Raw genomic sequence first — 16,249 nt, 5'->3', positions numbered from 1 at the left:
TAATTTTGAACACGTTTTGCGAAAACGACCTTGAACAGGTCGTTAGACAACCCAGAAGCCATGGAAATATTTTACACTTTATATTTACGAACAGGCTCGACCTTATCAAAAAAATGTTCAAATGTGTGTGAAATCTTATGGAACTTAACTGCTAAGGTCATCAGTCCCTAAGCTTTCACACTACTTAACCTAAATTATCCTAAGGACAAACACACACACCCATGTCCGAGGGAGGACTCGAACCCCCGCCGAGACCAGCCGCACAGTCCATGACTGCAGCGTCCCAGACCGCTCGGCTAATCCCGCGCGGCGACCTTATCGATGGTGTCAGTTTAGAGACAGCGGTTAGTGATGATGATGTCATCACAGGCGAAGAATACAACTGCTTCCAGTCATACTTTCCCGAAAGATCTTGCCGAGAGTTCGAGAAAATTCTGATCACACGTAAAATCACTATGTGCTTCGAAAGCTTCTATCCATTCACTCGTTGATCAGTCTGGTGCGGCAATAGAAGACAGCAAAAGAAAAGCTGAAATTTTAAATTTCACGTTTAACAAATGGTTTACCCAGGAGCATCGCACATACACTATGAGATCAAAAGTATCGGGGCAACCCCAAAAACATAGGTTTTTCATATTAGGTGCATTGTGCTGCCACCTACTGCCACGTACTCCATATCAGCGACCTCAGTAGTCACTAGACATCGTGAGAGAGCAGAATGGGGCGCTCCGCGGGACTCACGGACTTCGAACGTGGTCAGATGATTGGGTGTCACTTGTCATACGTCTGTACGCGAGATTTCCACACCCCTAGACATTCCTGGGTCCACTGTTTCCGATGTGATAGTGAGGTGGAAACATGAAGGGACACCTACAGCACAAAACCGTACAGGCCGACCTCGTCTGCCGATTGACAGAGACCCCCCACAGTTGAAGGAGGTCGTAATGGCAGACATCTATCCAGAGCATCACACAGGAATTCCAAACTGCATCTGAATTCATTGCAAGTACTAAGACAGTTAGGTGGGGGGTGAGAAAACTTCGATTTCATGATCGAGCAGCTGCTCGTAAGCCACACATCACGCCGTTAAATGCCAAACGACGCCTCGCATGGTGTAAGGAGCGTTAACATTGGACGATTGAACAGTGAAAAAACGTTGTGTGGAGTAACGAATCACAGTACACAACGCGGCAGTCTGATGTGACAATCCGATGGCAGGGTGTGGGTATGGCGAATGCCCGGTGAACGTCATCTGCCAGTGTGTGTAGTGCCAATAGTAAAATTCTGAGGCGGTGGTGTTATGGTATGGTCGTGTTTTTCATGGAGGGGGCTTGCACCTCTTGTTGTTTTGCGTGGCACTATCACAGCACAGGCCTACATTGTTGTTTCAAGCACCCTCTTGCTTCCCACTATTGAAGAGGAATTCGGGGATGCGACTGCATCTTTCAACACGCTCGAGCAGCTATTCATAATGCATGGCCTGTGACGGAATGGTTACATGACAATAACATCCCTGTAATGGACTGGCCTGCACAGAGTCCTGACTTGAATCCTATAGAACACCTGTGGGATGTTTTGGAACGCCTACTTCGTGCCAGGCCTCACCGACCGACATCGATACCTCAGTGCAGCAGTCCGTGAAGAATGGCTGCCATTCCCCAAGAAACCTTCCAGCACCTGATCGAACGTATGCCTACGAGAGTGGAAGCTGTCATGAAGGCTAAGGGTGGGCCAGCACCATATTGAATTACAGAATTACCGATGGAGGGCGCCGTGAACTTGTAAGTCATGTTCAGCCAGTGTCCGGATACTTTTGACCACACCGTCGTTTGAGTGCCGCGCAGACTTGCGTATGGAGAACATTATGGTAGGCGATGCTGGTGTAGAGAAGCAAGCCGCCAGGTCCAAGGTAATTATGATGCACAGTTACACAATGTTATCCTCTCATGCGGAAATTAAAATATTTCTTTCAGTGGTTTATTCGTTATTTCTATTCCGCATGTTCTTACAAATATTTCCACAAAGTGTCGTTGACATACTATCACTCGTTTTTCATGGGGGCCCTCTCAAGTAGCGTAAGCTTAATTATAACCACTCTGTATGTTCTTTCGGTTTAACCAGATGTTTCCAGTCTAAATTATATAATTGTTATATGAACCATGTTTTCCATATGCGATGAAGTTTATACTTTATAGCTGCAGCAGGCAAACAGAAATTTCCGTCTAGCTCTTCACTTTCTTGGCATGTGAAATCATAACACATAGAAGTCAGTAGCAGTGAAATTTATGCACTAAACTAGAAAATGTTTGTACACTTGAACGACGATTCTCTATTTCTACCGCAACCACGCAAACAGCTTGTGCATTTCTTCTCGCCCACTACCATCTTCCACACTTTCAACTTTCAGCTGTCTCTGAAGTGAACGGAAATTACAGATACAAAACAACGAGAAAAGCAGTGACTAGGGCCGGTGTCTCGACCGCAGATAGTTCTCTGAGCCACCGACGCAATGACTTCCGCATTGTTTACACTGCGGTCGTTAGTTCTGTAAGTGCCCAGTTAAGACTGCTACCGTCTGACTCGGGGAAGCAACAAAATACTGTAGCGCTACACATTAGTCTTCCACCTGGGAACGCTGATGGCTGAGTGGGTGAGCTTAGTCTTATTCACTGCCTAGACTGAGTAAAAATAATTACCACAAATACAGCCGGCCGGTGTGGCCGTGCGGTTCTGGTCGCTACAGTCTGGAACCGCGCGACCGCTGCGGTCGCAGGTTCGAGTCCTGCCTCGGGCATGGATGTGTGTGATGTCCTTAGGTTAGTTAGGTTTAAGTAATTCTAGGTTGTAGGGGACTGATGACCTCAGTAGTTAAGTCCCATAGTGCTCAGAGCCAGAGCCAGCCACCACAAATACAGAAAATATTGGTTTACATCAATTGTTTAGTAGCATGCGATTCTAATCTTGAACAAACCTTATGTGAAACTAAATACTAATAATTGTCTGAAGTAGTAATAGTAACAACACAGACCCACCTAGGAGACAACAGCCATGCTTGAGGTTTTGCAGAGGACAGTAGAGATCTTACGACGATGCATTAGAGTGACATTATCAAGCCGTACGCTACAATACATACTGCTAGTCGACGCATCTCGCATACGGTGCAGTAGAACGTTATCACCCTATTTACCTGCTTTATGTGCGATTCCGAATTGTCACGATGTACAGTGGACAGGGTTGACAATGGCAAGTACGTTTAGAATGGACACGTCAGAACTGCAAGATATTCTACAGACAGTGCTAGAAGATTTACCTATAAGGGCAGTACCAGCTGCAGATGGTAACTATTGCAACTATTTTTGCCTTCATATTAATCGCTACTGTTGAGACAAAAAAATCAGTAAGTCAGCTTATTTTTTATAATGTCGTCTACTGATAACTTCTCTGAAATTATATTCGTATAACGCTTCAGTGACAAAACATATGCATTTGCACTAAACAGAAGAATGGAAAATTTGGTAGAAGGTGATCGCGGGGAAAATGAGTTTGGGTTCCGGAGGAAAGTAGGAACACATGAGGGAATACTGACCGTACTGCTTACCTTAGCAGACACAATGAAGGAAGAATGGTTGCAGGAGACAGAAAACACTGTGGTAGATTAAACCGACCACACAGGCATAGAGAACTTCATGTCAGCCTCTCCACTGGAGGGAGGTTCTGCTCATCAGGCTGCGCATCGTACATAGCCCTCTGACACATGGGCGGGAGGATACCCCACTCTACGAAGTTTGTGGTGTGCCACTTTCAGTTCGGAAAGTTTTGGCAATGTGTGTCCTATATAATAATATTAGGGGAGACCTCAGTCTCTACGGAGATCTGCCCACCATCCTCACCGATACTAATTCCAGTGTTAAAAGAGTGGTGAAATATTGTGAACTGTCAAGCCTCATCCCTGAATTGCTGGAAGAGGGAGGCAGATCTTAAAAAATTACTCACTGCTCCGCATGTGGGGACAGCCTTCATCCCCACCCAAGAGATTGGCATGCTGACTTTTCATAAGGGCGCTGATGACCGTGATGTTTAGTGCCCCTCAAATCACCATCATCAAAATGAAGAAAGACAAATCCAAGTTTATGGCAACTGTGGATTTAAAGAACGTTCTGAAATTCTGAAGGTGCAAGGCGTGGAATGTAAAGAGCGAGAGGTTACGTACAACTTGTGCAGAAACCTGACAGCGGTTCCAAGATACGTAGGACATGGAAGGGAGCTTTGCTTGAGATGAGTGAGACATGGTTGCAACCTATCTCCAATGTTTCTCTATCTGTACATTGCGCAAACAGTAAAGGAAAACAACAATAGATTTGGAAAGTGAATTGAAGTACAGGGGTAAATAATAAAAACTTCAAGAATTGACGATGGCATTGTAGTTCTAACATAGATGGCAAAAAATTGGAAGAGCAGTTGAACAGAAGGGGCAATCTCCTGAAAAGATGTTATAAAATAAAGGCGAACAGAATAATACAAGGTTAAAGAAAAGTTATCGAATTCAATCACACGGTTCTGAGGGAATTAAATCTGAAAATGAAACAATAAAAGTAGATAAGTTTTGCTATTTGGATAGCAAAATAACTGGTGATGGCCGAAGTAGAGCGCATACAAAACGCAGACTAGCAATAAGAAGAATGTGCTTCTGAAAAGCAGGACTTTGTTAACGTCTAGTAAAATCTGAAGTGTCAGAATATATTTTTAAGGCTTTTTTATGGAGTCAAGCCATAGGCGGAAACGAAACGTAGACGATAAGCAGTCAGACAGCAAGAGAACTGAAGCTTTGGAAATGTGATACTAGAGAAGAATGCGGAGAATGGATTGGTAGATCGAATAACAAATGACGAGGTATTTAATCGAACTGGAGGAAAGAGAAATGTATTACTTATTAATCTGCAACTTTACTGATACCGCTATGTTTCGTAATAATACTCAAAAATATTCTGTTCATGCCACCATTGCAAGTGCGAAAAATTAGAACAACAAGCAGAATAGAAATCTGTTTTAGCGATGTACCAATTGAAGATTAATTATGTATTACGTCACTGAAGATGGGTGAAAGCTCGAAACACCTCTTGCAAAAAAAATGTATAAAAATGTGGCTGGTGTTGTATTTCTTAAAATAATCCACAGCTCAAAAACCAGTAAAATCGATAAATTAGTAAACACAATAATTAACACCGTTTGGATTCGCATGTGTAGGCTACATATAGTTCGCATTTAAGCAGTATATAATCTTGACTACGGTCTCACACCAGTATTTTGCTGAACTATACGTATATTAGAAAAAAAAGATGGTTTAACGTCCCGTCGACGAAAGTCATTAAGGACAGTGCAAGCACACACTGGAGAAGGATTATGACGTAAACCGACCGTGCTCCGTCAAAGGAACCATCCCGGCATTAGCATCGGGCGATTTAGGGAAATCACGGAAAACAGAAATAAGGATGGTCCAACAGGGATTTTAAATGCCGTCCCGAATAAGAATCCAGTGTCTTAATCAGACCACAAACATTCTCGACAATACAATTGAGGTCTACCCAGGGCAACTGAAAGCAGTAACAAAGTGATTGTTTACAGTTTACAGTTGTTTCACCTTGACAACTATTACGCCACACATGAGTTACTGAATAAATGTAAGTAGCGTATTACATAACTGTAGAGCAGTAGGGTACGTGAAACTGACGTATGATGGAGCATATCTGCTTCAGTAAATAATACGAAGAGCTCACAAGTCCGGTAATACCAGGTAACGTGATTGAGAGTTTTCACATCGTTTGCAGTTAAATATAGCAGTCTTCCAAATCCCACCTTTCCGCCCATCAGCCCATTCTTTTCTTTGGCGTAATAATTCATCCATCATGAACACTAAAAGTAAGAAATGGTATTCCCCAGCACGAAGGCGACAATGAAAATGACAGCAGAATACTTACAAAGAATAAGGCTAGGCTAATTAGCTTCTTCCTTGCTGATGTCAGGCATGCAGCGCTTCAAGGCTCGCAAGGCAGGGCTCAAAGCGCTTTCTGTCGTCGTCTTTTCACTGCGTCCTCTTTTCTGACGTATCTCAAAGAGAAAAACTAGCTGAAGCACAAATCATGTCTGCCTCTTTCGCAGACCGAACTTGATTTTCTCATAAATGTAATTCCAGACTATTGAAAAGTTTGCCATTTAAGTTGTGAAGTTGTTTCATCTGGTAGTTCACAGTTTTCTGCCTGCCTTTCTGACATCACCAAAGTAAAGTGCTTTCACTGAGAGGAATTTCTCACCTTCTCTACATACTAGGCTGTCAAAAGCTCAAGAAAGATAACGTCCAATTATTTCTGCAGTTGTGAGAATTAGTGCGAGAGAACGAGTACATTCTACTTTCACGTGTTACATCACGATTTCTTCCGCTCTGGTTGCTGTCATCAGCGACAGTACTAGGTGTTCTGCCATTTACTAAATATCTTCTCTCCGCTAGAGTTTGTTTTAATTATTCGATAAATTTAACTGCGCGTATAACCTGTTAAGTCTTCCCAGATAGAAAACAAGAGGCCTATTTTTGACGATGACATGTATACATACCGTAGGATTTTAAAGTCTAACATGTGCTGAAGGAAAATCTTTCGCAGCACCACTTGAAAATGTCCCAAAGGCCGAAACTTCAATTATGAAATAAATAATTTCTACGGTCAACGGCGAATATGATGGCACTTAAAAAAATTCGACATGACTGTGAACTCCAACCAAGAGAAGTCATTTTTAAAAATGTTTTCTTTTGCAGTACTGGTGTTTTGTAGAGAAGACGCTCTAGACCTTAAGATACTTTCTGCAAAATTATCTGGAAACGAGGTTGATGTCAGGTTGACGGATCCCAGTACCGGCACATTACCATGTAAAAATGTTAACATGACGGGGATTAAGCTGAATGTGACGTCATTTACGCCTCACATTCAGTATGCTTACAAACTGTTCGTAAAGTAACTTCCACTGCGAACATTGGGGTGTCCCATGTCAAAGCATCGACCACACAGAAAATACTCGAAACTTTACAGCTATGGCTTTTTGACAACTTTGTTTCGATATGTTCCATTATGACGGAAATGTTTTAAGTTAACAGCCTAACTGACACTCGCTTTATGACTAAAACAGATAGTGTTCGAAAAGTACAAGCAGTTACCTATACGGAGACATGGTTCAAATGGCTCTGAGCACTATGAGACTTAACAGCTGAGGTCATCAGTCTCCTAGAACTTAGAACTACTTAAACCTAACTAACCTAAGGACATCACACACCTCCATGCCCGAGGCAGGATTCGAACCTGCGACCGTAGCGATCGCGCTGTTCCAGACTGAAGCGCCTAGAACCGCTCGGCCACACCGGCCGGCACGGAGACATGACTTCGCTACTTCCATGACGTAACAGTAATTTTATGATTGAGGCTCGTTCTTTGTAAGAATCTTTGGTTGCTACTGCTTGCTATTGAAGGTAGCCCAGAGTGAATTTGACACCAGCTCCTTCCTCCAAATTATGTGGATATCCTCGTGAACGAACTGGCCGACCGTTTGGTTAGAGAAAAGATTTCTTGCCCAACATTTTACAGATACGGCCTCCATCTCAGATACGGAGATGGAAAATCTGATGCGCTACTGTTCCCTCTAACAAAATACTCGCAAAGAAGGAGACGGGCTACGTGGCACTCCCTCCTTCCATTCCTCCCGCAAGGAATCCACCGTCGTATGTCGCCACCCTATCGGCCATACCAGATTAACCCATAGTTCTATATTTAGTAATGAGTCACGTTGCCGTAGCGGAGCATTACAAGATATTAGCTCATATCATGTTGGACTGCCCCTTCCTCCTTGCTCTCGACGCCAGTCATGTTCTTCCGGATTCCTTACCTTTAATGTTAGGAACGACCCTATCTCCTCCGCCAGTCGGACTGATTTCTCTTTTACTCTGTTTTAATTTCAGATGCTTAGCTCTTTCTGCGACTGCACTTTATTTTATTACCACTGCATCCAGTCGGTCGCCATCAGACGTGGAGTGGTGCCTTTCGCCGCAGTTGAGGCACTGAGTGGGGGGGGGGGGGGGGGGGGGGGGAGGGGGGGGGGCGTTTCTCGCAGACCAGCCCAACACTTATTTTTGCTCTCTCATCTCTAATTACATTTCACCTGCTTTCGGCAACTTGACTTTACCATTGCTGCGTACTATGATATTTCGATGATATTCCTGGTTGTTGCTCAAAAAATGGTTCAAATGGTTCTGAGCACTATGGGACTTAAATACTGAGGTCATCAGTCCCCTAGAACTTAGAACTACTTAAACCTAACTAACCTAAGGACATCACACACATCCATGCCCGAGGCAGGATTCGAACCTGCGACCGTAGCGGTCACGCGGTTCCAAACTGACGCGCTTAGAACCGCACGGCCACACCGGCCGGCCTGGTTGTTGTCACCAACTCCAGATATACTACTGCTATTCCCTGAACGAGGGACTGCTGTTTAAATCGTTAATCCTCTCCCTCCGCCTCCCTACGGCAGCCAACCAAGCAACACCAATTTCGAAGAGGAAAAAATTGTTCGTGGATACTACATCTACTGAAGTCAAGTAGAGTTCAATGAGAACGTATAGTTCTGAGCGTACACCGAGATCTGTAATATCTGATTTCACTTAATGCACTGGCATCTCAGTGGCAACTGCGTTCTTCAACTGTAATAAAGTCGATAGACTTCCTTGACTGATACACTTGCAGCACAGGTGGAAAAATTATTTCTTGCAAAACAAGTTTTGCAAGAATGATTCTTTCGCTTTAGAGTGGGTTTCATACTAAAATGGAATTTCGTGACAGAGTAAAACTGTGTGGTAGACAAGCATCCGGGACACACGCTAGTAATGCTGTCACCAAATGGCTCGGGGAAACATTCCTAACGACCTGGGCCTAAGCTCTTATTTGTCACTAGAACTCTCCAAAGCACAGTAATCATACAAGACAAGCAGACGAGACACTTTGAAACTAGGAATGCAGATGAAATTTACTGCAAATTCAGTTTTCTATAGAGGACATAGATTATCTTCTTACTACTTTTCCACCCAAGTGTTTGTTATGATTTATTGTTATGATTTATGTGAACTCGATTTCGAAGCAAATTCGCCTCTAACTTCAGGTACTGGAACGTTGTTATCTATATGATACAGCTCAGGAAGTATATTCCGTTGAGGTAATCCAGAATCTCTGTCCTGAAAACTAGGAGTTCTCTTACTAGAGGACGCTGAGGTGTATTAGCAGGATATACTTGCGGTACTGAATCACACCGGTAACATTGCTCAGTTCATGTAAATAATGCCATAGTTGATTCGAAGTGGATTACAAATAATTCAAAACAATAAACACGGCTGAGTGGAAATGTAGTAACAGAGTAGTCTTCAGTCTTCACAATAAAACAGCGCCATGAAAGCAACAACATTGGCAGATCGAAGTTTATCGAAGTTTTTAGCTGGACGTTCATGAATGTTCACATAGCTCACTCTGAGAGATTCTTGCCAGCTATTGGTAGTGGTACGGATTGGACTTCACGCTTGGTATACCGGTTTAATCCATCGTGAAATTTTAGCACTGCAGTCTATTTTACATTTGAGTGAGACACGCCTCTCTTCCCTCTCTGCGGAAAAAAAAATCGTAGCACCAAGGAGGAGTTGTTCGACAGACGAAAGTTGGCAGGCGTATTTCTACATCTGAAACATGTCTTTACAGATTCCGCGCCAGTCGCATAAAAGTGGCGTTAGTAGGGCCAGTATGAGGATGCAAATCAGGTTTACTTTAAACACGCGCTGTAACGCTCGTGAGCGTTAGTTAACTTTGAGATTGGACATGGTGAGTTGATATTAGTCAAGAATGCCTTTCAGGCGACAAAGATGCCGTTATCAACAGGTCACTGAGTTTGAAAGAGGTCGTGTAATAGGGCTAAAGGAAGGTGGATGTTCTTTCTGCGATATTGGAGGAATGCACCAATCTGAGCAGCGGCTGGAACTGCTTTGACACAACAAACTGTTATAGATGTGTTACTTTAAGGACTACTCCTATCTAGAAGCGCTGTAGCGTGCAATCCACTTATCCCGAACTACCCCCATATGCGATTTCAGCGGTGTGAAGCTCACTAGAGAGCAGGGTGGAGGTCTTTTGTGTTTTCTGATGAAACGTGCTTCTGCTTCTGTGCCAGTAATGGCCGTGTATTTGTTAGCAGGAGGCCAGTAAAGGGCCTGAAACCAACCTATCTGTGTGCTAGACACACTGTACCCACATCCGGAGTTACACTCTGGGGTACGGTTTCGTATGACAGCAGAAGCACTCGTGGCTATCCCACGCGCCCTGACTTCAAATCTTTATGTCCGTCTGGTGATCCGACCTCATGTGCTGTCATTCATGAACAGCATTACAAGTGTTCTCCAACAGGATAACGCTTGTCCGCTTACCGGTGTTGTAGTACAACAAGCCTTACAGTGTATCGACATTTTGGTTTGGCCTGCTCTGTTACCAGATTTGTCTCCAATCGAGCACATGTTGGGACATCACCGGACGACAACTCCGTCTTCCACAAACACCATTAACCGTCCCTGTATTGGCTGACCAATTGCAACAGGCATGGAACTCCATTCCACAAACTGACGTCAGGCGTCTGCGCAACACAATACATGCACGTTTCACCCTTGCACTCAACATTCCTTCGGTTACACCAGTTATTAATGGAAGAGCATATAACATCTGCAATGGCTTATCTCGCGCTTCGATTAAAATGTGATCTTGCAATGTTAATCACTTACATGTGTTACCTAGACAAACGTATTCTCGAAATTTCTTTACGCTACATTAATTATGTTTTCCCGTCAGTGTATTTAGTGTGTCCACTTACTCGCTCTCGTACAGTGATTCCTAACCTTTCTTAGCACATTACCCTTGAGTGCAACCAGACATTAGATAGTACCCCCTGCCCCTCTCCTCCTGCGGTCTGTTGCACCCCTCCCCCCTCTCCCACATTATTACCAAATTTAGCACTTAACTAAACTGTAGGATGAAAGATTTTTCGTGTTGGAACACATTTATTTTTAAAATGATGAAGGATGAATGATACTTAGTTTGTGTGTGTGTGTGTGTGTGTGTGTGTGTGTGTGTGTGTGTGTGTTAGGGAGGGGGGGGGGGGGGTTAGAATGAAAGACGAAGGTACCCATGGTGCATCGCAAGTGCTACCCACAACTTCTTCTCAGATAAAATGGTTCAAATGGCTCTGAGCACTATGGGACTTAACATCTGTGGTCATCAGTCCCCTAGAACTTAGAACTACTTAAACCTAACTAACCTAAGGACATCACACACATCCATGCCCGAGGCAGGATTCGAACCTGCGACCGTACCAGTCGCGCTTTCTCAGATAGGAAAGGTAATTATCCACAGTGAGGGTAGACACTTGTTACAAAACAACTTCCCCTGCGTTCTTGCTCTCCGTTGCGATACTTGCTTGAGCTGCACACTGCAGTCCCATTTAAAATCAACCGAGTTAAAATGTGTGCACTATACTTACTGCTCGTAGATCACTTGATTACTGCACTGCTTACTTCTCAATTGGCAGAAATTGGAAGACTTCAGGCTGTTAATGCCGCGCCGGGTAGCCGCGCGGTCATAGGGCGCCTTGCCACGGCTCGCGCGGCTTCCCCCGTCGGAGGTTCGAGTCGTCCCTCGGGCATGGGTGTACGTGTTGTCCTTAGCGTAAGTTAGTTTGAGTTAGATTAAGCAGTGTGTAAGCCTAGGGACCGATGACCTCAGCAGTTTGGTCCCATAGATAGGGACTTACCAGAAATTTCCAATTTCAGGCTGTTAATGTTTTGTTCCTGCCCACAGCCACTAATAGTAGTAGTAGAAGTAGTAGTAGTAATACCACTGTGTTCACCATCCTCTGTACAGCACTATAGTAGCCCTTATGTAGTTACTGCAGTGGCGTGCTGTCAATTAATTCACTTATCTGTTCCGAAGCGAGTAATGAAGGAATTTCTGGACTACTGCAGGTACTGTCTACAACATGGAGAATACATTTTCTTGGGATATTTAGCATTTGTTACGTGTATTCTTTACTTTTATCATCAACGATGTACGGGACAAAGTACGACATATGTCTGTAGTGGGTGGACTATGTGAGAAACCTGTAACCTCCATCGCATTAACGCTGCCAACTGAGGAAAAGTAATTACTGATAACTTACATAACGCATATTGGCAACGGCCTTGCCGCAGTGGATACACCGGTTCCCGTCAGATCACCGCAGTTAAGCGCTGTCGGGCGTGGCCGGCACTTGGATGGGTGACCATCCGGGCTTCCATGCGCTGTTGCAATTTTTCGGGGTGCACTCAGCCTCGTGATGCCAATTGAGGAGCTATTCGACCGAATAGTAGCGGCTCTGGTCAAAGAAAACCATCATAACGACCGGGAGAGCGATGTGCTGACCACACGCCCCTCCTATTCGCATCCTCAGCCGAGGATGACACGGCGGTCGGATGGTCCCGAAGGGCCAATTGTGGCCTGAAGACGGAGCGCTCATATACAACGCATATTAGAGTCTTACAAAACTGTAATAATAGCAATGATCTTTTGAAAATAATTTAATTTCGTCACCGAAGCAGAATCGAATCGTTTAGTTTTTACCACTCAGAAAATTTCATTGTGTCCTCAGGTTGGGAACCACTGCTCTAGTAGATGACAAGTGGTTGACTTTGTTGCAGCTGGTGAGCTACTACAAGTTCATCGAGGAGAACCCGTACATCCAGAAGGGCGTGTCGCTGCTGGAGCTGGACTTCATCGGCGAGGACGACGTGCTGGGCGTGTTGCCGTACCGCGAGCAGACGGGCCGCCGCATCATGTACTACCGCATAGGTGAGCAGCTGAGCCCAGGCGCCAGCGGAGCAAGGTTGCATCCATCGCCTGCAGCTGGCAGAACACTTTCCCTCGCTGGCCACGAGCCGCGAGATGCAGCTACAACACGCTCTGCTGCAATGCGCTCTTGATGTAAACACACAGTAACGGGCGGGGAGGTCACGTAGAAGAGTTAACGGAACGGGACAGACCGCAGGAGAGGCGCTAGGTGCGAAAAATGTTCGGCTAGGTTGTAGTAGTAATTACTTAACCACGTCCAGATGTCCTGTGGTTGGGCGGCCGCCCCTCACTACAAATGTCGGACGTCGTAGGCTGGACAGACTTGTAAAACAGGACAGGTGGAAAACTGTGACCGAATTAACATCAGACTTCAATGCTGGCAGAGTACACGTGTGTATGAAAACACGGTGCACCGATCAGTCCTAACGATTGGCCTCCGCAGCCGACGGCCCATGCATGTGCCAGTGTTAACACCACGACATCTGCAACGACGACTGAAATGATGGGCACATGAACATTGGCACTGGACGTTGGCGCAGTGGCAGAGCGTTGCATGGTGTGGTCTGATGATGATGATGATGATGATGATGATGAAATGATGAGGACAACACAAACACCCTGTCCCTGGGCAGAGAAAATCCCCAACCCAGTCGGGAATCGAACCCGGGACTCCGTGATCCAGAGGCAGCCACTAGAGGTATGGTCTGATGAATCCCGATCCCTTCTTCTTCATGCCTGTGGGAGGGCACGAATCCGTCGTCTTGCAGGGGGACAGTTCCTTGATAACTGTACTGTGAGACGGAGACAAGCTGGCGACGGCTCCATTATGCTCTGGGGAACATCAAAGTGGACATCCATGTATCCATGGGAACTAATGCAAGGCACCATGACGGCCAATCAGTATCGTACACTGGTTGCAGACCATGCCGATAATTTTTCCCGGCGGCAGTGGCATTTTTCAGCAAGACAATGCGCCATGCCAAAAGGCCAGGAGTGTGGAGTAGTTCGAGGAACACAATGGCGATTGCTGTGCTGGGCCACCAACTCTCCAGATCTGAACTCGATGGAACACACCTGGGATGTGATTGAACGTGGCGTCAAGGCTCGTCGCCCCCCCCCCCCCCCACCCGCCCCTCTCCACCCCGGAATTTACGGAAATTAGGAAATTAGGTGACTGGTATGTGTGTATATGTGTGTGTGGGTGTGGGTGTGTGAGAGAGAGAGAGATGGAAAAACTTACTGAAATGAAAAGACATTCTGAATACGCCTCGAACTGCATTATATACTATTATTCAAATCAAATAGTTCTCGAAATACTATCCTAGCTTTACCAGTCTATAACCATTATTTATGTGTGTACAACCGTGAAGTACCATAATAGATTTTTGTACAAAAAATAAACTTTCCATCTTTGAATCTTTCTTCACACATTTTCAGCAGCTTACGTTATTGTAATGAGTGGCTTCTCAGCGGGAGAAATAGCAAGTAGAAAATTGTGTCCCGCTATGTCAGAGTAGCTGACTGTAGTTGCTCGAAAAGTGGAAACTGGACTCACTCCGTAGAATTCGTGGAATGTGTGTTGATGTGTGGAGAACTATCAGGAAGCCACATTGTTCAATGTTCGATATTTATAGCATTGTACGTTTGCACCTAAAATTTCTTTTTTTTTCTCAATTTCTTGAGCTTTGAATAATAAGCCACAATAACGTCTTTTCAAAAGAGCTCATGCTTGTAACTGAAACTGACACCGAAACGTGATTCGTGCTGTCTTTCTTGTTTCTTGTCATATGGGGAACTGCATCGTATCGTATCGCATATAGTATCATCCCAGTTTGGAAGATGATTAGTTTTCATGCATCATATTTCACCTTTAGGATGGAAGTTCGTGAACTTGATCTCATCCCCTGATATTGACAGGACAGAAAACAGTGCCTTACGAGTTTCCTCAACAGGGTCTTCTAGTTTTTGATGGATGTTGGCCATAAAACAAGCTCTCGCTTGCTGCCAATTTTGGCGTTCCATTAGATGATCAAGAAAATTCCATGCTCGCTGCAAACAAAGTGAGGGACATGGCACAAGAAACGAACTCTAAATTCTTCCAAGCATCAAAGTAATAATGCCCAAAAAAAATTGCATTGACCTCGTGACTTATTTAAGCATTTATGCTTATTTAAGCATTTCCCCTTGTAACCTGCGGTATCAGACATTGATACACCAGTGAGAGATTTTCAGCAATGTAATTAAAAAAAGAGCGAAACCTCGCCGGATCGCAGTGTTGAAATTCCACGCCCATACTGCTGGCAGAACTGTAATACGTGACCTTTCTGTCACCACGGGCACGAGATCAGTCTGCTGGGAAGAACACTGGCTGTCGTTGGGTGCCATTTATCAGAAAATCACAGTGAGCACTTGGTGGACATACTCCGTGCAGTCCTTCCTCAGTCTCGTTATGTAGGGCCCTTCTCCGTCAAGATTTTAGCGAACGATCTTTCTACACAATTACGCGAGGAGAGGAGGGGAGGGGGGGGGGTGCAAAAGTGGGAACCTACCATTACAACTAGCAGTCAAGGCGCGCAAGTGAATTTATATAATAACAGGGGCAGTTTACTGCACTCGTCTCAGAACGTATAATTCCCGAAATACTGCTACCGAGGTCGCTAGTTAACGGTAAATTGTGGCCATCTGTGTAACTACCACGCAACAGCAACGCTTGAAACGTGATTACGAGCACCGTCGACGAATCTTCAGCAGTTTCTTGGGTTTTGGCCGCTTTTGATGCTTTGCAGTCCTCTTCATAGAAGACAGGGCAACACACAGACTATAATATTTCTGCTCCGGTTCATAGTTAACCATTAAAAATATTTACAAACGGAACTGATAAGAGAAGCAGTATCATAAGGAAAGGCGAGACGTTCTGCTAAATACATGAAAATGAATAAAAGTTTTACTATAAAATAGGCGTAGCTGGTTTTCGTTGTTAGTTAAGTACGAACTTATGGTTTTGGTGAAGCATTGAAGCATCGTGTATGAACATCTCTGAAAAACTTACCAATTGTTGTGATTATTTGAATATAGAAGACTGGGCAGTTCTGAGGAGGACGTAACTGCCATTACAGGGAACGAGTAAAGACTCGGCATCTTGCAATGTATCGATCACTTAAAGTCAACCTACAGAAATAAAATGCATTACTACGATTTTAATTAATGAATTAGGATGTCGAGACAATTTTTTATTGTGCGACAACGGGTCACACACCTGGAAAAACAAATAAAACCATCAACAGCCATCGTGTTTTCTTTCAACT

At 44.5% G+C, this 16,249-nt stretch overlaps 1 protein-coding gene and 1 pseudogene across 1 annotated transcript in view; both read left to right on the top strand.

Annotated features, from left to right (window-relative positions):
• Window positions 1–16,249, top strand: part of LOC124595947 (clavesin-1-like) — a 220,311-nt gene that overhangs the window by 131,434 nt on the left and 72,628 nt on the right. Inside the window, exon 4 of the mRNA XM_047134869.1 lies at window positions 12,794–12,944. Within this exon, the coding sequence (XP_046990825.1) occupies window positions 12,794–12,944 (151 nt within the window). The remainder of the gene's footprint in view (window positions 1–12,793; window positions 12,945–16,249) is intronic.
• Window positions 12,289–12,406, top strand: LOC124597477 (annotated as a pseudogene).

The sequence above is a fragment of the Schistocerca americana genome, chromosome 2, assembly GCF_021461395.2.
Source record: "Schistocerca americana isolate TAMUIC-IGC-003095 chromosome 2, iqSchAmer2.1, whole genome shotgun sequence".
In the NCBI taxonomy this organism is placed as follows: Eukaryota; Metazoa; Arthropoda; class Insecta; order Orthoptera; family Acrididae; genus Schistocerca; species Schistocerca americana.
This window is presented reverse-complemented; position numbering and strand designations above follow the sequence as displayed.